This window comes from Orcinus orca, chromosome 11, assembly GCF_937001465.1.
Source record: "Orcinus orca chromosome 11, mOrcOrc1.1, whole genome shotgun sequence".
Classification (NCBI taxonomy): Eukaryota; Metazoa; Chordata; class Mammalia; order Artiodactyla; family Delphinidae; genus Orcinus; species Orcinus orca.
This window is the reverse complement of record NC_064569.1, coordinates 99879445-99901031: the sequence shown is the minus strand read 5'-3', so window position 1 is coordinate 99901031 and position 21587 is coordinate 99879445. Positions and strand designations below refer to the sequence as shown.

Sequence of the window (21587 nt, the reverse complement as noted above, 5' to 3'; positions counted from 1 at the left end):
TTCACTTTGGTTTATTCTAAGCCGAGTGATAACTACACGTAGCTCAAATGCCGCACCTAGTAGTGCGAATGCCACCCAGACAATGAGGATACTGCAGTGGCCATGCAATGAAGTCAGGACCGGCGCGTCTTCTGCAGCTCTCACACTCCCGTCCTGAGCCCAGAAGACAAAGCAAGCTCGGGGAGCCCCTTCTGCGGGGCTCTGAAGGGCTGGCGAGAGCCGATTACAGGTAATGAGAGGAGAGGAGAAAACACAGCCATAATTTAGCCAGCGTACACAGTGGCAGTTGCACTTTGTGGCTTTTATTTTTTCCACGTCTCTCACTTTCAATAACATTCCGTGAACTATCATTGCGGAAACCCTACAGCGAGAGCGACACAGAGGGAGGAGCCGTGCGGAGTCCCCTCCTCCGTGGCGGGACTCGGGCGATCAGCCACCCATGGGCCGGGCAGAGGCTCTGGGGGGAAGCAGGGCGTCAGTGACATGGGGACGGCGCAGCACGGGGTCCGCACATGTGCAACGGGCCTGGCTGCAGGGAGGATGCTGCCGCAGTTGAGCTGTATTTGAACGTCAGGAATAATTACTTACCTAGTGATTATTTTCACAGAAAGAAAATAAAGCCAGACTGGGAGGACTGCGCCCACCCAAGTAAGGGGGGAGACGTCTCACTGGTGCTCAGCAACCCGTGCCCGCCCTGAGCTCGCACGCCCGGCACCACCAACCCCTAGAAAGAGACCGAGGTCTCCCTCCGGGGGTCGGGGGCAGAGGGCAACGGGTGATCCGAGGAAAACACGGCAGGATGAGAGGGAGTGAAGGTGTGGAGGCGTTCGGGGGTGGGGGCCATGATGGGAGATCCTGATGATGAGGGTCTGTTCGAGCAGAGGCCTGGAGGAAGTGAGTCACGCAGGAAGCCGAGGCAGAGGGACGGCAGAGCACAGGCCCAGGCACGGATGTGCCACTGCGTCCCGGCGACCGCAGAACAGAGTGAGGGGACGATGGGAGGGGGACAGGCAGGTCGTGGAAGGCCGGGCCTCTCGGGCATCACCAGGCCGACGGCTGACTCTCTGAGTGAGAAGGAGCCGCCAGATGGCTCTGATGGTACCTGATCCGGATCTCATTTCCAAAGGACTGCTGACAGCTGTGCTGAGCACGATGCCGGACATAGGTGCGCGGGGGCCAGCGGGGATGGGCTGTCACCATTAGGCGAGAGGCGGTGGCAGGGACCAGGCGGTGGGCTGGAGGTGCTGAGCTCAGGAGACCTGGTGACAGCCCAGAGGTGGGAGTGGGGAGGAGGGAGGAGAAGACGGCGGGGGGCTGGGCCCGGGTCACCAGAGGGGGCACCGCTGTGCAGAGATGGGGGCACGAACGATGACAGGTTCAGGGGGGAGGAGTGAGGGCCTTGGGAACTCAACTAAGGTGACATGTCCAACCTAGAATCTGCCTTTCAAGGCAGATGAACTTTTTCAAAAACGAACTCCTTGTGTACATTCTTAACGAAAGCTGCTTTGCCAGTGTTCCTCCTGACGTCAGAGAAGATGCTACCAGGGAGAACCAAAGCTGGGGGGCAATCCAGGAGAAGTGGGAAAGAAAGGTGGGGGAGAAGAGCCTGGACCCGTGGGCTCTGGCCTCCCTGTCCCCTCACAGAGGCTCCCCCCACCCCGACTGGAGCCCGCAGGCACTCTGCTCAGTCAGAATCGGCCTCAGCGGTGCTTCCCTGACAGGAGAGGCTCAGCCAGCCCACAGCCAGGACCACGAGACGCAGTAACCAAGGAAAGGCACCGGCCGAACGCTGCCTCGGCTCAGCCTGAGATGTGCTCGCTCCTCCCGCTGCTGCATGTGCGCCTACTGCGTGCCAGGCCCTACTATGTGCACCAGGGTTCTGGTCCTGAGCTGCAGGCGGGGACTGCAGGACTCGGGCAGCGTGGTGAATTCATTAACCCTCTTTTAAACCTTCTCTGTTTGTTTCACTAAAAAGTACTTTCTCCCCAAACCTCACAGCTGAGATAAAACCGGGCTGCAGAGGCTCCCTGCCGGGCTCCCTGGAGCCCCGCCTCTTACACTCCAATTACCTTTCAGAAGCTCGGCTGGCGGCAGGGCCCGGGGGAATCTGAGAAAGCGTGTCCAGCTGAACTGGCACCAGCAGGGCAAAGAAGCAAATGCTGCCCACACTCCGCTGAGAATCAGGATGCGAGCACGCGGCTCAGCCAGCGGGTCCAAAGCGCACCGCGGCGGGGGAGCGCGAACACCGCACGCGAGGAGACCTCGACTCCTCTCCCCTGGAGTCTCTGCGCTTGGGCAGCTGCCAGGGGCCCCCGGGGTGGCCATCCCGGCGGGAGTCCTCCCCAAGGCTGAGTTAGTGGAGCTGTCACCTTGTCCCTCCCACATCCTGTTGCCCCTCTGGGACCACCCTCCCCTTTCACAAGGCAGCAGGACAAGCCCGCACGGGCACACACACTCGCAACCTTCACTGTCCCTGGCTGGGACACAGCAGCGAGGCTGTGGGGCTGCGCCTGGTCCTACGGCTGACGCTGGGCACCGGCGGGCCACCACTCGGACCTTCGGGAACAGGGGTACCGGCAGCCCTGCCACCACAGCCAGGCCACGCCGTCTGCCGTCCACTCCCGGTCCTCCAGCAAGGCCCTCAGCAGAGGAACGAGGACCCGGCCGGCATCGGCCCTGCCCTCGCCACAGGGCCACAGGGTCGCCCCTGCACCAGGGCTCAACCTCCCCAGCTGCGATCAGGAGCCGGCTGCTACCGGGGACAGGCTCCGGGTGTGTCTGGGTTGGGGGGCGGTGCACACGCATGTCAACACACAGGAAGCACAGTGCCCCACACAGAGTGAGGACCCGAAACACAGCAAGTGTGCAGTTATTTGGATACACTGCCTCCCCTGGCTCTGTTTCACCAGTACCTGATTCTGCCACCTGGTGAAAAAACACCCTTCTTGGGCGTGCCCCGGTTTTGTGTCCATCAGCTGTCCCCCTACGCCCGCAGCCCCTGGGCTCCAGCTGACACAGTCCTGGTGGCCCCTTCTCCCTGGGCCACCAGCTTCCCCTCCCCCAGTCGACCCCCCTAATTTCCTCCCCGTCCCCACATCCCTGCACCTCCCCACTGCTGCGTGGCCTTTTTCCGCTCCCCTGGTTTCAGCCCTGCCAGAGGCTTTGCACAGAGAGAAAGCTGGGGGCCTCCTCCTGGCCTTCTCAGCTCTCCAGACCTGCCCCTCACTGCCCTGCCGGCCTCCCTCCTCCCCTTCCCTCCCCTCCCCTCCCCTCCCAGGCCCTGTCCATCCCCGAAGCCCCATCCCAGGGCAAGACCTCTGCACCCCTGGCCCCTCCCTGGGAAGCTCCAGCCTTTACCCCACACCTCTGTTTTTCTCTCCACTGCGCCTACTACCTTCGGCCAGTTCCTGGAGTGCTGACTGCGTGCATCAGTTTGTCTGTCTGTCCCCGACACTCAACGTCAGCTCCTGAGCGCAGGGACCCTGGGGTCTGTTCCTGGTACACCCCCAGCACCTACAGCAACAGCAGGTGCTCTACAAACACTGGCCGAATGAAGAACTACGTGGGCACCTGACATCAACCACCTCCGACGTCACAAGGACCCTGCAGGGGAGTCCCAACTCCCCCGAGATGGCTGATGAGACAGGAGGCTGAGTCACCTATCACACTGGCTCCCAGGCTGCACTGCCTCCCCTTCCTGCCATCAGGGCCCCTTGCAGGCAGGGCTGTCCTCCAGCCCCGGGCCCTGAAGGGGCACCGAACTCAAACCCTTGCTTCCTGAGTGAACAACTCCATATCACCCTCCCCCCCACCCCCGAAAAAAACCCTCTCCTCCCCATAGCCGTCTCCCGGCACACTCTCCGTCTTAAAGCCCAGCCCGGGTGCTCACGGGGTAACTGGACCGTGACCTTGCACCTGGCCTCACTCCCTCTGTGCTCGTGTCTGAATGTCCGGCACCAGGACTGCGTGTCACACACGGACGACCTCAGAGCCCGGCTGCCACCAGGCGGTCACTCGGCAGGCCTTGGGCTGCACATGTTTAGCCGATGGCCAACTCACATGCCGGTTCAGACGCACGTGGTCACAACGAAAGCCTCCAAGTGTCATTTTCTTGGGCTTCAAAGCAGGCAGCGTTTGCACAAGTAAATATTGAGTCAATGCTAAGAGCAGAGTGAGCTGTTAAGTTCTATTTGCTACTCTCATCCCTGTAAGGGAGCACAAGCTGAGCAAAGAAGAACAGCGCTCTGACGGGCGGAGCGACATTCTGCAGGTAGAACTGCTTCTGCGGGCGGCGCTGCTCACGCCAGAGATTTTCTTCTCCAACATTAGCAAATATTTGCCACTTGCACCTTTCACGTAGCGTGAAGATGACACAGCCCACTGTCTTCCGGAGCTATCTTAACTGCCTTATAAAAACAGGCGATTTGCCGGCCGTGTTTTCTCTTGCCACTAAATACAAATCCAGTAATTCACTTTGAAAGCTTCGGTTTTCGCTTTTTGGTGTTAGAGTTGATACTCACATAGAATTCTAAAGAAAGAAAAAACACCATAATCCCACAACCGAACAAAAGAATCTGATTTTCTTTTAACCTTTCAATCTATCCATATGGACTCACTTTCCCACAAGCCTTGAAAGCTTTATTTTTAAGTACGATTTTATTTTCAAAAGTTACTCCAATGACAAAGTCCACTAGAAGATTCTAACTGGGGGCTCAGAACCTGACGCAGAACTGCAGTTCCCATCAGGCAATCTTGTTTTCACGAGCTATCTCCTTGCCACCTACCATTAGAAGCTGCTGAATGTAACCAAGAAAATATCTATAAAGTGGCCACATATGTCAATGTTATAAAAATCAAGTAGAGAATAAACAGGCCAGTGCAAATGAAAATAACCAGAAGAAGTAAAATAACTAACCTTTTCTGAGTGTTTATTGAGTGCTGGCCACGCTCCCAAAAACTTCACATGTATCAATATTAGCAGCAAAATCTGTACAGGTTCCCCCCACTATCCGAAAGTAGAGTGTTTCTATGAAATCTTAAATAAGCTGAAACGGTGTAAAGTGAAGACGCAATTTTTGCTTTTCACTTTTCTTCATGAAAGCAAAAACCCTCTCCGGGTTTCCTTCAGTTAAGGGAGAACAGGTACTGAGTAGGTCTTCCATGAAAGCGAGGCGGTGTAAAGCGGGGGACACCTGTGCTGCCACCGCTGTACCTGCAGGTGAACGTGCAGGCTGAGGCCTGGAGGCTACGAGGCTCGCTCCAGGGCACGTGCAGAGGAAGCCACGCAGGCAGCTGCCCCGGGAGCCCCACCCCCGCTGCCCACGCACAGCACTCCGCTCCTCACGCACGGTCCCCTTCCATCGGGCTCAGAGCATGAGACTTCCACGCACCAAGGTCCCCAAGCTCTCCCTCCCCGAGCTCCCCACGGCCAGGGATGCTCCAGGAATGTCAGGTCAGGGTGAGGAACAGGTGTTCTTCTGTCGGAAGAACAGCTCTTGCGTCTGTAATGAGAGCAAGTCAGGAAAACCCTAAGGGCCCCTCGGGAGGGGCAGCGAATAACCGGCGTGGCAGCCGCAGACAGACGGGCTCACTGCCGACCCGACACAGGGGCTACAGCCTCTCCCTAGTACTATCGGGAAATACATGGTTAAACTTAAAAGGTGAGCAGAACAGCGTTACCATTCGTATGGAGAGGAAAGAAAAAAATGTATGTAACGACACACAGACCCAAGTACCTCTCTACAAATCACCTCTGAATCACCAAAGGAACAAGAGTAACTTTTTGGGGGGAAGAACTGGCAGACACCCCCTGAAGCAGGGATCAGAGCTGGCTTCATCGACCTCAGGACAAACCAGCACCCTGGCCTCCTGCTACAACGACCGATAAGGCAAATCAATTAAGTGCTGTTCCTACCAAAAACAGCCGGCCCAAATCGCACCAGGGGAACGCGAAACAAGACACCCCGAAGGGCCTACGCTCTTCCAAGACCACAAGGCGAGGCCGGAGCATCACTCCAGCTAACGAGACGAGGGACGTGGCAACCGAACGCCACGCGTGATCCTGCAGTGGGTTCTGGACGAGGAAGAAAGGTATCATGGGTGCTACTGGGACAAGCGTCAAGATGTGAACGTGGGCCGTGCGTTAGAGAGCAGTGCCGCGTGGATGTTTAATTTCCTGACTTTGACAGCGATATCATGACAACATCGAGAGGGTGTCTTTGTTCTTAGGAAATAATGAAGTCTCGCGGGGCAGATGGCTCAAACGGTTCAGGAACAGCATGTCTGCACGTAAGCGCACACACACACAATGCAATGGGGCAAAACGTAAACAACCTGTGAATCTGGGCAAGGAGCGTACGGGGGCGCTCGTGCTGTTCTTGCAACTTTTCCGTAAATTTGAAATCACATCGAAATCAAGTTTAACACAACATGTGCGCGGACCATCTCTGGAAGATGACACCTGGAACCGGGCAAAGGGGGAGAGGCGAGCTGGGGAAGGGAAAGGGCTCATCTTCCCTCTGCACCTACCAAAGACAGCCGGCCCAAATCTCTGTGCCGTGCGACTCTGCAGGCAAAAACTGAACAAAACTAAGAAGAAAACACCCACGGTGAGAACGGCACCCGGGCTGGAGCAGCACCTTCCGAGCTGCAGGATCTTTCCAAGGACGCCCTCCTCCGGCCTCACGAACTAGGCCCGCGGCTTCGGCTTCCGCAGGCTCGTCCTGGGCCGCGGCCGCCTCCCTCCGCGGGCCTCATGCGCCACCTGCTGGCCACGCGGGGCACTGCCCGCCGTGGCGCCCAGCCCGCGGAGCGCAACCATGAGGGACTACAGCCACCTCCACCCTCCCGAAAGCTCCGGCATCGGGCAGAACGCCCAGTGCAGAGTGGCACTCAACAGGGATGAGATCCATAAATAGAAGAACACAGATCTCAGTGGAATTCCAGCAGAACTTGAAAGCAAGCACGCCTCAGCCTGGCTGCAGAGCGTCCAAGCGGGTATCATGACCCATGAGAACCACGCCTGTGACTGTCCTGTCCCCTGCTGGCCCCTCCACCCAAGACCTGTCTTGCCCCCTGCCCCCTGCAGTGCTCACACTCTACGCAGACCCACTGGGCCCCTGCAGGAAGGTGCAAAGTCAGCCACGGTCAGGACATCCGTCACCGGCCCGGATCACCGGCCCCACGACCACTATGAAGGACAAGGACGTCCACCTGGCCGGCCCTGCAGAGCTCCCCAAGGCAGTGCTAAGAAGCCAGAAGAGTGCAACTGGGCATTAAGGAAAACAGATCAGAAAATGCTAATCGAACTGCAGAGGAAGCACATTAATAAACACGTCGACAGTAAACTTTCAGGACAAACGGCTCTCGTCTTAGTGACCTACTGGCATGAAACACAACAGATCAACCTCTCACCAGGTGAATTACACGGGGAGCAAGTGCGTTAAATGGCAGCAGACTGGCCTTCAGAGCTGCACCCCCTTTAGAAACGAGGCACAGCCGGCGTGGCCTCGCCCACAGGGGACTCACCGAGGTCTGTGTTGGGGCCAGCGAGGAGCTGTTTGAACTTGTCCAGCCGGGAGGCCTCTCTTTCACTTAAGGCTGAGCTGCTGAGGGTACTGGGCTCGGGCACCCCACCCAGCGCCACGGTCGCCGAGGGCGGGAGAGACAGGGATCTCTGCAGAGGGACGGCATCACTGGCACTTCCTGCAGAGGGAGGGGGAGAGAACAGAGGTGAGGCTCCGGACACACCCACACCCACGCCCACCACCAAGGAGGCCTCACACATGCCTCGCTGCTCTCCCTCCGTGGATCTGCCATCACCGAGCAGCGAGGACCTGGTTTCTTGAGGGATAAAATGAACCTAGCTCACACCCATGGAGCGTGCTGGCCCTCCTGGTAGAGGGGCGTTCCCCAGTGAAACAGACGCGCCCCACGAAAAGCAAGACACTGACAACCACACAACCGGAGACCAGGTCTGTCAGGGCTGCCACCGGTCTGGGCCTGCCTGGGTGATGCGCCCCGAGGATCTGCTGGTGTAGGGCAGGGGGGAGGATGCCTGCACGGGTCACCCGGGCCTGGCATGGAGGGAAGCCACCAAGGCACACGTTAAAGGAGCATGAAGCCCACAAAGGTGCTGAGGACTGTCTGAACGTCCCAGGTCTCCCCGAGCCCCAGGAGGGAGGTCAGGCAAGGACCGTCACCCAGAGAAAGCAGAAGAAGCTAGATCCCCCACTGCAGGTGGAGACGAGGGGCCACCAGAGTGCAAGCTTGCCCAGCCCTCACCCAGGCACCACTGACCTGAGACACACTGAAGGGCTGCCCACAAGGACCCACAAGAGGGCCTGAAGTGACACTGCGCGGCACCCAGCACCCGGGCCTGGGGACAGGCAAAGGAAAGAGCAGAGGGCCCTCAGGTCACTAGACAAAGAGCCTCCAGGGACCAGCACGGGACCCACAAGCAAGAGGCCCTGAAAGGCTGTAGACCCCCGGGCCCAAATTGCATTGAGCAATCGCATCTTCCAAAACTGAAATTTTAAGTAAAGGGCTTCCCTGGTGGCGCAGTATTTAAGAATCCACCTGCCAATGCAGGGGACACGGGTTCAAGCCCTGGTCCAGGAAGGTCCCACATGCCGCAGAGCAACTAAGCCCGTGCGCCACAACTACTGAGCCTGCGTGCCACAACTACTGAGCCTGCAAGCCAAAACTACTGAGCCTACGTGCTACAACTGCTGAAGCCCAAGCACCTAGAGCCCGTGCTCCGCAACAAGAGAAGACACCACAATGAGAAGCCCACGCACCGCAACAAAGAGTAGCCCCCGTTCACCGCAGCTAGAGAAAGTCCACGTGCAGCAACGAAGACCCAACGCAGCCAAAAATTAATTTACTTAAAAAAAAAAGTAAAAAAAAAACGGGGCTTCCCTGGTGGCGCAGTGGTTGAGAATCTGCCTGCTAATGCAGGGGACACGGGTTCGAGCCCTGGTCTGGGAAGATCCCACATGCCGCGGAGCAACTAGGCCCGTGAGCCACAACTACTGAGCCTGTGCATCTGGAGCCTGTGCTCCGCAACAAGAGAGGCCGCGATAGTGAGAGGCCCGCGCACTGAGATGAAGAGTGGCCCCTGCTTGCCACAACTAGAGAAAGCCCTCGCACAGAAACGAAGACCCAACACAGCCATAAATAAATTAATTAATTAATTTTTTTAAAAAAAGTACAGTAAAAACTAAGCTCCGGGAAATGGGGCAAGGAGCAAACAACGTGAAGCGAAAATGCTAACGCTGGCCTCCGGCAGCAGCTGTCAAAAGGGAGCTGCCATGCTTTACAGCAAACAGACGGGCAAGGCTCCCAAGGGGGCCCGCAGGGCACCGAGGAGCAAGATGGCCCAGGCCTCCGGGCAGAGTCTGGCCCAGTTACACTTCCAGGAAAGCCTGCAAACGTGGCGCAGCGCTGAGAGCACCTCCCGCTTCGGGGCTCTGCGAGGACAGGCTGGAGTGGTGAGGGGAAGGCAGAGGTGGCGGGACTCAGAGCTCCCCTCCCTCCCGGGGACCTGCTCTTCCCAGTGGTCCTCGTGAGTCTGCAGGAGGCGCCGCAGCAGGGGCGGGGCCCGCGGCAGCGCGGAGCAAACGTGCTCGCTTTTATCTATCTGCGATCGCAGAGATGCTCCGTGTGACTTTATTCAGACCCTAATGGCCCCACTTGCCCCTGAGCCCCATTCGAAGGTGGGGCTGGTGGGATCTGGAAGGTAAAGCAACAGCAGCAGCCCCCAAGGAAACAGTCAGGCCTCCCGTCACCGCGAGTGGAAAACACGTCAACGTCCCGCCTCCAGGGCCCCCGAGAGTGTGCTTTAACCGCCACCCATTGGTGTCCATACGAGACCCGCTCGCGGCTGGGTCACGGTCAGCTATGGGGACAGCCCTCGCCTGGCCGATGCCCGCTGAGCCCTTCCCAGCCAATGACACGCTTTGCCATTAACCCAGTGGTACCCGAAATCAAGCAAAGTGCCTCTGACTTCAGGTACAAAGGCAACAGATGTCTCAGACATTCATTAAGAAATAGACAGCCAGAAGGTGAAGTGAAGGCCCGGGGAAGCCAGCCTACGAGCCCACACTCCACCACCACTGAGCTTTGAGGCCGCCATCTCCCCAGGGCTGAAGGGCAAAGCCGACGGCAGCAGGGAGGCCCTGCGGACACCGCACGGGTGACATCTGCTCCCCGTGGGGGCTCACGATTGGGACGGGCAGTAGCACAAACGCTGGCAGAGACACAGCCACACCCTAACTGCACCATGCCCCGCGGTGGAACGTTCCAGGACATTCAGAATTCCAAAGCGCTGCTCACAGGAGCAGTAAAGTCAAATGGACCTCAAAGGTCTCTCACCCGAGGCAGAGGCCCCGGCCCCCGGCTGCGCATCCCTGTGCGGGGACGGGCGTGGCTGCCACGCCCCATGGGCAGCAGGCCCTGAGGACAGCTCGGATTACATCACCAGCATCTCCGTAACTGCCCAGGACACCCAGGAAGAACAAAGAGGACCTGGACGTGGTCCCGCCTCTGCGGCTCGCAGGGTCGCAGCATCAGCTGCAGAGCCCACAGCAGGAGGAACTCGGTGCCTGGGGACGCCTGCCCGGCTCGGGCACACAGGTGGTCAGAGTGCCCGTCACGAGTCACAGGAACGTTCCATCAACCTGTAAAAGCCCTAACTGGATGTCCTTCCATATTTAAGCTCTAATACTTCAAAATTCACCCTATTTTAAAGAAAAATGGTTCACGTTCCAATACAAAAACGGATCAAATGAAATAATTCACACCTAAGACTGTAACGTTTTAGAAGTTAATTTCTGGAAAGCGTTTTTGAAAACTAGACCTAACTATGAAACCTAATTCTGCAACTACCAGCAGGTAACCTTAGGCTACGGTGATGATCTCACTTTCTTATCTGTAAGCACGGGGCGAGCACCCTAACCCCCAGGAGACCCTGGGAAGAGGGATTAGAGGGTGTGCAGCTGCACTGCTGGCCCCCCTGCCCCCAGACCCCCACAATCACCCCCTCACCTCCTTAACACTGCTGCCTCCCCTGGGAGGGTGCCCTGACTGCCCGATTTAGGACCACAGCCCAGACCCCACCCTGCTCTGGGGACCGCTTCCCACCTCCGTTCTGACCCCAGGCACCTGCCACCTTCGAGCCCTCGTGCCTCCTCACACATCGTGTGTAGGCTGCTGTCTGTCCCCCTCGCCAGAATGGACACTCCACGGGGCAAGGACTTCCATTCAGCTTGTCCCTGGGGCAGCCCGAGCCCAGAGGACAGTGTCTCACCCATCGCAGATGCTCATTTAACAACTGCGCTGTTTTCTATCTCAGCCCCTCCAACACAAAACGAGCAGAAGTGAGGAAGGCGGTGCCAGGCACGTGGATACGAGATGCAGACGTGAGCTTACCCTGGCGGAGTTTAGGGGCGGAGCAGAGACCCACCCCTACAGACCCTGAGCCCACGCCTCTGTGTCCTGCAGGGAATCGTCAGAAGCGGTCGAGGGAGGTCCAGCCCCGGAACGTGCAGCTGGCCCGGCCCCTGGCCTGGAAACACCCCCGGGAGCAGCCAGGGCGTCCTGACAAGGGCGGGGTCCCCCAAGCAGCCCACGAAAGCTCCCAGCCGGCCACTCCATCTGCAGGGGAGACGCACTCAGCCAGGACGACCAGAGAAAGTGCGCTGCCTCTGCTGCCCAGAAGGCCCGCTGCCGCTCGGGTCTAGGAGCCCGAGCTGTATGGGAGGATGGGGCCCTCCCCACCCGGTGAGCAGCCTCCAGCCCCGCTTTCTGGAGATGGGCCCCAGCTCTGCAGCCCTCCCCTCCCACCTGCGGGACAGGACGTGTGGCTCTCGCTGACAGACTTCACCAGTCGGAGGTCACCACTCGGGACCAAAGGAGGCTCCACCGAAGGCTTTGGCTTCTGCTCGGGCCCCAGAGCCTCCGGCGGCTTGTGGCACCCCTGCCGCTGGCTGTGGTTGCGCAGGACCCGGTTGGCCGTCTCCATGACGACCGCGGTGTTCAGGCTCTCGGCCGCCATGGCCAGGAGCTCGTCGTCATCCTCGCCGGCATCCCAGGCGTCGCTGGTGTTGCGCTCAAACTCCTGGAAGGTGCTGCCTCGCTTGGCCTTCACCGGCGTGGTCGGCACCTTGGGTGTGGCCCTGAGCAAGCTGCAAAGCAAAGGCAGCTTTTACTTGCGCCTCGGGGGGCTGAGCGTGGTCACCCAAGACCGGTCAGAGAGGAGAGCCCCGGTGAAAAGGCACACAAGCGAGCCGAGAGTGAGTGAAAAAGCACACACGATGCAGAGACATCCAGAATGAGACAGAGCTCACAGGATGCAGTGACAGGGAAGGAGGAGAGGCCTTCTGGGAGAGTCACGCTGAGCGTTCGCCCCACAGACCAACGCACAAGGACACACAGCACTGCCCAGCGATAGTGCCCAGCCCTGCCCCACAAACACTCTCAGCCCGACACCTTGGCAGACCTCCCACGGCAGCAGCTGGCGGTGGGGGTCAGGAGAGACTGTTCGCGGGACAGAGGCCCTTGGCAGGTGCATCTGGACATGGGACAACTTCAAGGATGCCCACAGCATGACGACACACAACACTGGCCCCACCGAGTGTCGGGAGCTCATCCGACACGTGTGGTCCTCCAGGGCCACCCCTGCCCCACACCCGCCCCTGCTGGAGGAGCCCAGACACGGGTAAGCAAGCTGCAGGCGGTGGGCAGAGAGCAGGGACAGTCAATTACCCCTTATCAGCTACGTGGTTTGCAAAAGATTTCTCTTGCAGGTTTTCTACTTTTTTGATGGTGTGTCCTTTGAAGCACAAAAGGTTTTAATTTTGATGACGTCCAATTTATCCTTTTGCTGTTGTTGCTTTTGGTGTGTTCTCCCGATCTAAGCTCACAAAGACTTGCCAGCCCCGCCCTGGCCCACGGGCAGCCCGAGACCCCGCACAGGCTGCCCACCTTGGGCCGTGGCTTCCACGTCTGCCCTCCTCCGAGGATGGGCTATGCAAGGCCAGCAGCGCCTCACACAAAGCAACTGCTTGATGTGTGTTGGCTGAGTGAAAGGCCACTTTCCTCCCCCTCAGAATTCCAAGGAGCTGGGGGGTCGCCACAGCCCCCCAAAACCTGGCCTGAGATGAGAACAGCCTTGCGAGATCTGAGGCGTCACTTACGTGCCATGTAACAGTGGATCAAATGGGGGGTGCTGGGCGCCATACACATGCTGGATGCTATTCAGAAAGAAAGGAAAACAAATTAGCTTCTCCTCGGCTTTCCCAGGAGCCCCCCACTGACTCAGGAAGAAGGCCAGCTCCTCAAACCCACGCCCGAGGGAGCAACTCCGGCCACCGCAGGGTCCCGAGGGCGTGTCTGGAAGGAATGAACAGCACCATGCAAGCCCACGACCCGCACACAAGCAGGGCATTCAGCCTCCCTGCGAACGGGCCTCACTGAGGGACCCACAGCCCCAAGGGCGTCAGCACAGAGCCTCGGGCATCGAGCTGGGGAGGCTCCCCGCAGCCTCTGCCCTCGGACTAAAAGACGGACCACGAAACGCCCGTTGGGAAGTTCTCCTCTGGTGCCATTCTGTCTAAAGATGGAATACAGAATTACAGAGAAGAGAAATATAATTCTGCTAAAAGACTTCATGGTTTCACTATAAAGTCTGTGTTCATCAGAGTAGATCTGGAAAAGAGACGGAAACAGAGTAACTTGCCGGCACACTCGTCAGTGGAGTGACCCCACCCACGCCCCCCCTTCCTCCTCTCGACGCCCAGCCAGGGGCGGCCGCGGGACCCGGGGCCGGTCAGAAAGAGACAAAGGAGAAACGCTTAGCTGGCACACCCCTGGCCCTTAACTTTCCCCTTCTTCTGGCCCGGAACACACATATGAGGCCGAGAGGTGTCTCAGCCACCCTGCCCCCGAGAGAAATAAACACGAGTTAAAACTAAAGCCTCCCTGGAAGAAGGGCAGTGGGGTGGGGCTGGCGGCGGAGATGGGGAGAGCGCGGGTCTCCCGCAGGTTTGAGAGCTGCCAGCCCAACCTTGGACCTCGGACTTCATGGCATGAAATAAACAAGCCCCTGTTTGTTGACGCCATGGGCACTCAGAGTCCTAACTGATGCGGTCCACGTGGAACAGACAGCCACTGTTACACTGGGGCAGAGCCTTGCAGGGTGCATGTATGTAAAGACAAACACAGACACTCAGGTGCTTAGTAGATAGACGAAGTCTTCTTAGCTTTTTAAAACAGAATGAATGAAATCCTACCTTGTTTACTTAGTAATGTATCACAACTATTTCCCCATATTACTGTTCTTCAATTTACTTAAATACATTTATTTACTTTATCTTTATACATACATTATGCGATACACACAAAAATACATGCAGCTTATACACATTTAAAAACATAATACTGAGGGCACATGGGACTTTCCCATACCTTTCTCTGCAACTCCCATAAATCTATAATTATTTTCAAGTTTTGTAAGTTTTTTACAAATCTTAACAATGAGTACCACCTCCCTGGACAATCTCCCCTCTAATTTCACACTGTCCCACCATATGGTTAAAGGGTAATTGGTTTAACCAGTGTTGACCGTGAGATATTTAACTTGTTTAAAATTGTGTGTGATTATAAAAGCAGCAATAAACTTCTCTGGGGACAATACTTTCACACAAATATAACTTCTAAAGGATAAAGTCCCAGAGAAGGAAGGCCTGGGACATAAAGGATGCACGTATAAACGGCTGACCCCTGAACAACGCGGTATGTGGGGGCACCGACCCGCCGCACAGTCGAAAATCTGAGCGTTGCTTCCAGTCGGCCCTCCGGTTGCTCCTACCTGCAGTTCTGCGCGCACAGCTTCAGCCCACCCAGATGGTGCAGGGCTGTAGTATTTACTCCTGAAAAACACCCGCTTGTAAGCGGACCCACGCAGTTCAAACCCGTGTTATTCAAGGGCCCACAGTAGGGACCATGAATCATTGCTATTTGATGGGAGAAAAGGGGTCTCAGTGCTGCTTCTGCACCTTCTCGATGATTGCGGAGGTTGAGCGATCTTGAAACATATTTTGTTCATCTGTGCTGCTTCTTGTTGTAAAATGCCTGTTTGGACCCTTTGTCCATTTTTCTAAGGGGCTGTTCACCCCTTTCTCACTGATTTGTAAAAACCTCTCTGTAAACAAAGGATTCCTTTGTCACTGAGGCAGTGAGGTGGGCAGAATAAGGGCCCCAAAAACGTCACCTCCCAAGCCCAGCACCTGTGAACGTGTCACCTCACACTGTCATAGGGAAGAACCTTTGTATTCTATTACAAGTTCATCGCTAAAGCGATGTTGCCTATAAGCTTAAATTATACATAGTGGCCCATCTCTGGGAACCCTGCCTCCCTGGTAATGAGCCGTTAAGCTAAAATACCTTTGTTTAGCTCACAGGAAACCTCCAGAGCGGGCCCACCTGTGAATGACTGCAGGGAGGAAGAAATGAACACATCCCCTCTGGGGGCTGATGGGAACCAGGAAATGCTGGACTTTACCCCCTCCCCTTTTCGTATAAAAGGAGCCTGAATTCTAAGTCAGGCAAGATGGTTCTTTGCGGCACAAGCCCACCATCTTCTTGGTCTGCTGCCTTTCTGAATCAAGTCATTATTCCCTGTCCCAACAACTCGCCTCTCGATTATCGGCCTGTCACACAGCGAGCAGTACGAGCTTGAACTCGGTGACAGATTTGGGGGCGCCATCTAGGAGCCCTGCTGCTCGTGGCCAGCCGCCCCAGTCGGGGAACTTTCGGGTAAGGCCCTAGAAGCTGGCGGGACCACTTACCCTGAGGATCTGCCCTCCACAGTTCCCTGAAACGACACCGGCTACCCCAGCGCTTGGCAGCTGGATCAAGGAATCGACATTCTGGGGGCCGACGGGCTCCATACAGTAGGGTTACGTCGCTCCGGTGTGCACAGCCAGAAACTTTATTTCCTCTCCGTTTGGGGCTTTTTCACTGGACTAAGCCAGTTTGTTTTGTATTTGAGTGGAGCACCCTGTCGGAGAGTGGGAAGAGCTGTTGGACTCCTACCCGATTTGTGAACCGGCTCGTTGGTTTCTTTGGGTGCTAGCACTTGTGTGTGCCCTTTGTGTTTTGTCTTGAAAAGGGAGTAATGTCTCAACTATCCCCAAAGAAAGTCCTCTGAGGTGCATTTTGGATAAGGGATCTGCATACAGCTCTGAAGCATGGGTGAGTGGAAGATGATATTGTAACAACGTGTGGCCACAGTACCTGTTAGGATCTCCACAGGGGGTTTAGAAAGGGTTCTCTTGGGACCCTGTGCACCCTGTACTGCTACTCTTGCTGTGTTAACTACGTCGTTTATGGTCTCCTGTGTCCTTGGTATATGTAAAACCCCAAGACCAAACTTGAGGGTTTATTTAGGATTTTGTTTGTTCTTTTGGTTTTTTTGTTTCATTTTGTTTGGTACTGTTTCTCCACTAACAGCCAAATCAGTTTTGTGATACTTAAAACTTTTACTGATATTAAATGGAGGAAAGGAACAGGAAAAAAAAACCCGTCCTTGTCCAAGAGTGGGACATTCGAGGAAAAAGAGAAAGGTTCCACTTGGTTCCTAGAATCACCAAAAGCTACAAATAAACAGAAGTGTCTTAGTAAACCCTAGTAAAAAGGGTTTAGCTATAGTAGACAGGTGACCCTGATTTGTCCCATTTGCCAGAAACCCAATTTGAATCCAACCTCTTCTATAACTGATGGGTTTTGCATTGTTGTACCTGATTCACGGCTAAAATTTTCGAATGGGAACTATGAGGTCCCTGTGTTTGTGTTTGCACATGTTTTATAGATGTGTGGCACTGCCAGAATTAATCTGTAAAAGAGCTCTATTTAATTGGCTTAAAGGAAATTAAGTGCTTATAAATACTCAAATATAAAAGAAACTGGCCAGAATGAGTTTCAGGTTCACGTGATCTAGGAAATACTCAGTATTAACATCTGGTGTTAAGGTTAGCTTAAGCTTGTTGGTTTGATACAGATATGACTTTAGAGTCATCACCACTAAGTAGAATACTTTCATTGTACCTGGGTTTACTAGAAATCAAATAAGACCCTATCCCTGTTATAAAGTTTGTCAGCAAGAAAAATAACAGTGTGACGAAGCTTTTAAGTAAGTAAGATAGAGGTAAATGAAGTAGAGAGTTTTGGGTAAACTCTGCAGGAATAATGTTCTGGGAATGTCTGTCTGGAATAGTCTCTCCAGATTTCTGTAACTCGAAACTAAACTAAGTTCTAAGATAAGATTGAACTTAATTAAAATCTCAGAGGTAAAGTGGTACAAGACCTGAATTTGGTTCTCTAAGAGGACAACGTTTTCTTAGAATATTGAACTGCTTTTGGTAAAAGAATGAGTTTAAGTGATCTGTATTTGCCATTGAGATCTTTTATTATCACTGGTTTAAAACGCTTTGACATTTTTGACAAACTTCCCAAAAATCAAGTTCTAAGTGGGGTTCATGTGACCTCTGGCTAACTTTTGGATTTTCCGGAGGGTCCCTGGAACACCTCAAATTACTTGTTTTCTGTCCGTCTCAGAGAGAGGAATATTGAACTCATTGGGCTTATGTGGTGTGTTGAATTGCAGGAGAGGCACTGTCAGATGAGTGATGATAAACTTCTTAGATCGTATCACATGGGTAAATGCATATATTCTAGAAATTATACGGAACTCCTAAAATTCTGGTATATCCTGGTAAAGATAAGTCATAATTATAGAAATCATCTTAAATTGTTTGCCACAGCAGTAATCAGGTTTTTGTTCAACTGCACTGCAGTCCCAGTTGGTTGATGCCAAAGCAAAAAGGCATCCTTTTAATGGTTAGATGATCAATTGCTATCTATGGTTTTAAGTAGCTCTTGAGCGACTCTATAGCTGTTTTGTGGAAAAAAGCAGGGAAGAATGACGGAATCCTTTCTGTGCAAGCATTGGTACTGTTATCAGGGAAAATAAGGAAGGGAATGAGAACGAGCACACACGGCTTCAAACCTTCACTCCTCTGGCTGAGCTGGCGTCCCAGCCACTCTGGCCGTTCTGCCAATATATCCACCCCGTCCGCTACCTCCCATTCCCGACACTGGGGCTCAGGACCTCCCCTCCTTCTAGGGATCAATTAGAAAAGCCTGTGTTAGCTTCTGGGGCACAGGGACTTGGTCTGGTATCGCCATCTAAGACCTGACAGGGCACCCAATTTGGGCCAGGAGCCACTTCCGGGACATCATGGCTATTTCCCCTATGCCACTATCTCACAGGGGGACTAAATGCAAATGACCAGCTGGCTGGGTTTCTCAGACTTCTTTAACTGGGTACAGGGAGGATCCTCTGCACCTGAAGCCCACCTGGCAGCGCCCACATCCGAGCCAAGGGGGACCCCAGTGAGGGAGGAATGCCCCGTTTTGGCAGGGCTCTGAAAAGGAAACCAAAGCTAAAGAGTTTGAACAACATTCAAGAAGCTCAGCAGAACAAATGAAGACCTCTGAATTTTTGGAGAGGATTTATCAGGCCTACAGGCGTCATACTAATGCAGATCCCGAGGTCCCTGGAAATACCAGAATGGTGAATTTTACATTTCGGAGCAAAGCGCTTCAGATATCAGGACAAAGTTGCAGAAATGAGGTGGTGAATTTGGAATGAACCCTTCTCGATTGGTAGATGTTGCTTTTAAAGTGTTCAACAGGGAACAACGACAGAAGAAAGAAGACGCAAGACGACACGCCACTTCTCTGGCAGTGGCGCTGGATTCCCGGAAGGAGGGGTGAGCCCTCACTGGGGAAAGAACAGCGTGCTGTGAGGACGAGGAACGCTGGGAAACAGAAAACAGTCAGAGCAGGAGCCCCTCGCCCGGTAGAAAGACAGGGACGCTCGGAGAGGCCCAGGGGCTCCCTTGGACTTGAGGCGCCTAACTCCCCACAGGAGCCCCGGGGAAAACCGACAGTGGGAAGTGAGCTGGTTGTCTTTCTGACAGACCTCACCCTGAAGTTTTTCACCAAAACGCCTTGACATCAGAGTCCAGAACACACACTTTTTTTTTTTTTTTTTTTTTTTGCCGCAGCGCATAGTTCGTGGGATCTTAGTTCTCCAACAAGGGATCGAATCCGGGCCCGCGGCAGTGGAAGCGCAGTCCTAACCACTGGACCGCCAGGGAATTCCCCCAGAACACGCCTTACGCCTACAGATGGAGTTCATGAAAATCCCAGAAAAGGAGACAGAGCTCTTTCCCCCAAGGTCTTTAAAAATAACCCAGAGCCTGCTGTCAGACCTCCCCAGATGGGGACTCAACACAGAGGAACCTGCCCCACCGAGGACTGAAAGACAGACTCTCCGCAAATGCCTTAAACTGCAAGAAATTTCAGACAAGCTGGTAGTGTTTGGGTGGACGCTCTTTCAGGATGCGTGGAAACATATGCCACCTGGACAGAAGATCTCTGATGTGGGTAAAGCCCTCCGTAGGGAAATTATCCCCGATCTGGATGACGGCATTAAAACAACATTCATCCTGGAGACCATAATCAACAGGAAAACCCAAGAAAATGAGTCGTACGTTGAAAAGGAGCGTCGCTAAAACATGTCGCGAGACACTGACCTTGGGATAAGGCCTTGCCAGTTGCGCTGCTACAGATCAGTGGCTCCCAGAAGCGGGCTTAAATTAAGCCCCTTTAGAACACTGTATGGCAGGCCATTGCAGGTGTGTGCCCAGGCAGGAGGATCTATAAATGCTAAAGACCTAGCGGTGGCCAATCACATTAAAACTTCGGGCACTATTTATTCATGAGTTTACCTCCAACAGGCCTGGCCATCCGACCGAAGTAGACGGGAATTCCATCTCCATTGCCCATTGGAGAAGGGGCAACCAATTTGCTTAATTGGGTCCAAATAAATAGCACCGGAATTTAGTATATGTACTGGGAACTGGAACCCAAACCCCAAGTTCAGTTATGAATTAGACAACAAAGTGCTAAGAGGTTTCGTTGGGTTCAACTAGTTGTAGATAAAAAGGACTAACTAAAAATTCTAAGGGATATTCATCACCTCCGTTCAGCAGAATGGTCTTCATTCCTTTCCCCACAAGACCGTTGAATGGATGCTGACAGTGGGGAATAGTAATACAGAAGAACCTTTGTATCCTATCACAAGTTCATCACTAAAGGGATGTTGCCTGTAAGCTTAAATTATACATAGTGGCCCATCTCTGGGGACCCTGCCTCCCAGGTAATGAGCGTTAAGCTAAAATACCTCTGTTTAGCACACAGGAAACCTCCTGCCCAGGCCCACCTGTGAATGACTACAGGGAGGAAGAAATGAACACATCCTCTCTGGGGGCTGACGGGAACCACGAAGTGTTTCACTTTACCCCCTCCCCTTTTCGTATAAAAGGAGCCTGAGTTCTAACTCAGGCAAGCTGGCTCTCTGGGGCACGAGCCCACCATCCTCTTGGTCTGCCGGCTTTCTGAATAAAGTCGCTACTCCCTGTCCCAACAACTTTTCTCTCGATAACTGGCCTGTTGTGCAGCGGGCAGTACCAGCTTAGACTCGGTAACAACACAGCAGAGGGGGCTTTTTAGATGTGACTAAGGGCACACAACTTGGGAGAGCATACTGCGTTATTCAGGTGGGTTCAATCTAATCACAAGTCCTTAAGTGGAAAACCTCCCCGGCTGTTGTCTGGGGGCAGATCATGGCCATGGAGGAAGGCTCAGAGCGAGGCTGCACAGCTGGCTTTGAGGATGCAGAAAGGGGGCCATAGTCAAGGCAGCCTTGAGAAGCTAGAGAGGTAAGGAGATGGTTTCTCCCCTAGAGACTCCGGAAAGCCCTGCCGACACCTTGGTTTTAGCCCAGTGAGACTTGTGTGCAGACTTCTGACCTCCAGAACTGTAAGATAATAAATGTGTTATTAGCCAGGAGGTTTGTGGTAATTTGTTTCAGCAGCAATGGAAAACTAAACTAAACAGGTAGCAAATCTGTTTTCCTGGTATGTGGGAGGCTTAAAGGTTTATGTTAAGTCATCACACTTTTCTCCTTCACGGAGGGTTCTGCTTTGAGGACTATACTTGGAAAAGCCCACCCTCTACTGCCCTAGTCCATTCAGGGTGCTATAATAAAAAATACCATGCACTGAGCAGCTTATAAACAAAGTCTCACGGTCGTGCAGGCTGGGAAGTCCAAGATCAAGGCATCTGCACTTTCAGTGTCTGGGGAGAACTCCCTTCCCAGTGTGCAGACAGACATCTTCTCCCTATATCCTCACATGGCAGAATGGCTGAAAGAGCCTTCTGGGGTCTCTCTTGTAAGGACACCAACCTCATTCACGAGGGTTCCACCCTCATGACATAATCACCTCCCAAAGGCCCCACTTCCTAACACCATCACATTGGGGGTTAGGATCTCAACATACGAATTTGGGGGGCACACAAACATTCAGTCCACAACACCTAAGGCTGCATAAATATGAGTGTGTTTCATATTTCTGTGGTTTCATTTTTTACCCCCGTGTTTTCAGTCACCTAGAATT

The 21587-nt window shown here is 54.3% G+C and overlaps 1 protein-coding gene across 2 annotated transcripts in view; it reads right to left on the bottom strand.

Annotated features, from left to right (window-relative positions):
- The window catches only part of TBC1D22A (TBC1 domain family member 22A), a 315342-nt gene that overhangs the window by 273395 nt on the left and 20360 nt on the right, over positions 1 to 21587 (bottom strand). For both annotated transcript variants that reach the window (XM_004279596.4, XM_049694610.1), the window contains exons 2-4: positions 13197 to 13253; positions 11845 to 12185; positions 7528 to 7704 (exon numbers count right to left, since the gene is read on the bottom strand). In XM_004279596.4, the coding sequence (XP_004279644.1) occupies positions 7528 to 7704; positions 11845 to 12185; positions 13197 to 13253 (575 nt within the window). The remainder of the gene's footprint in view (positions 1 to 7527; positions 7705 to 11844; positions 12186 to 13196; positions 13254 to 21587) is intronic.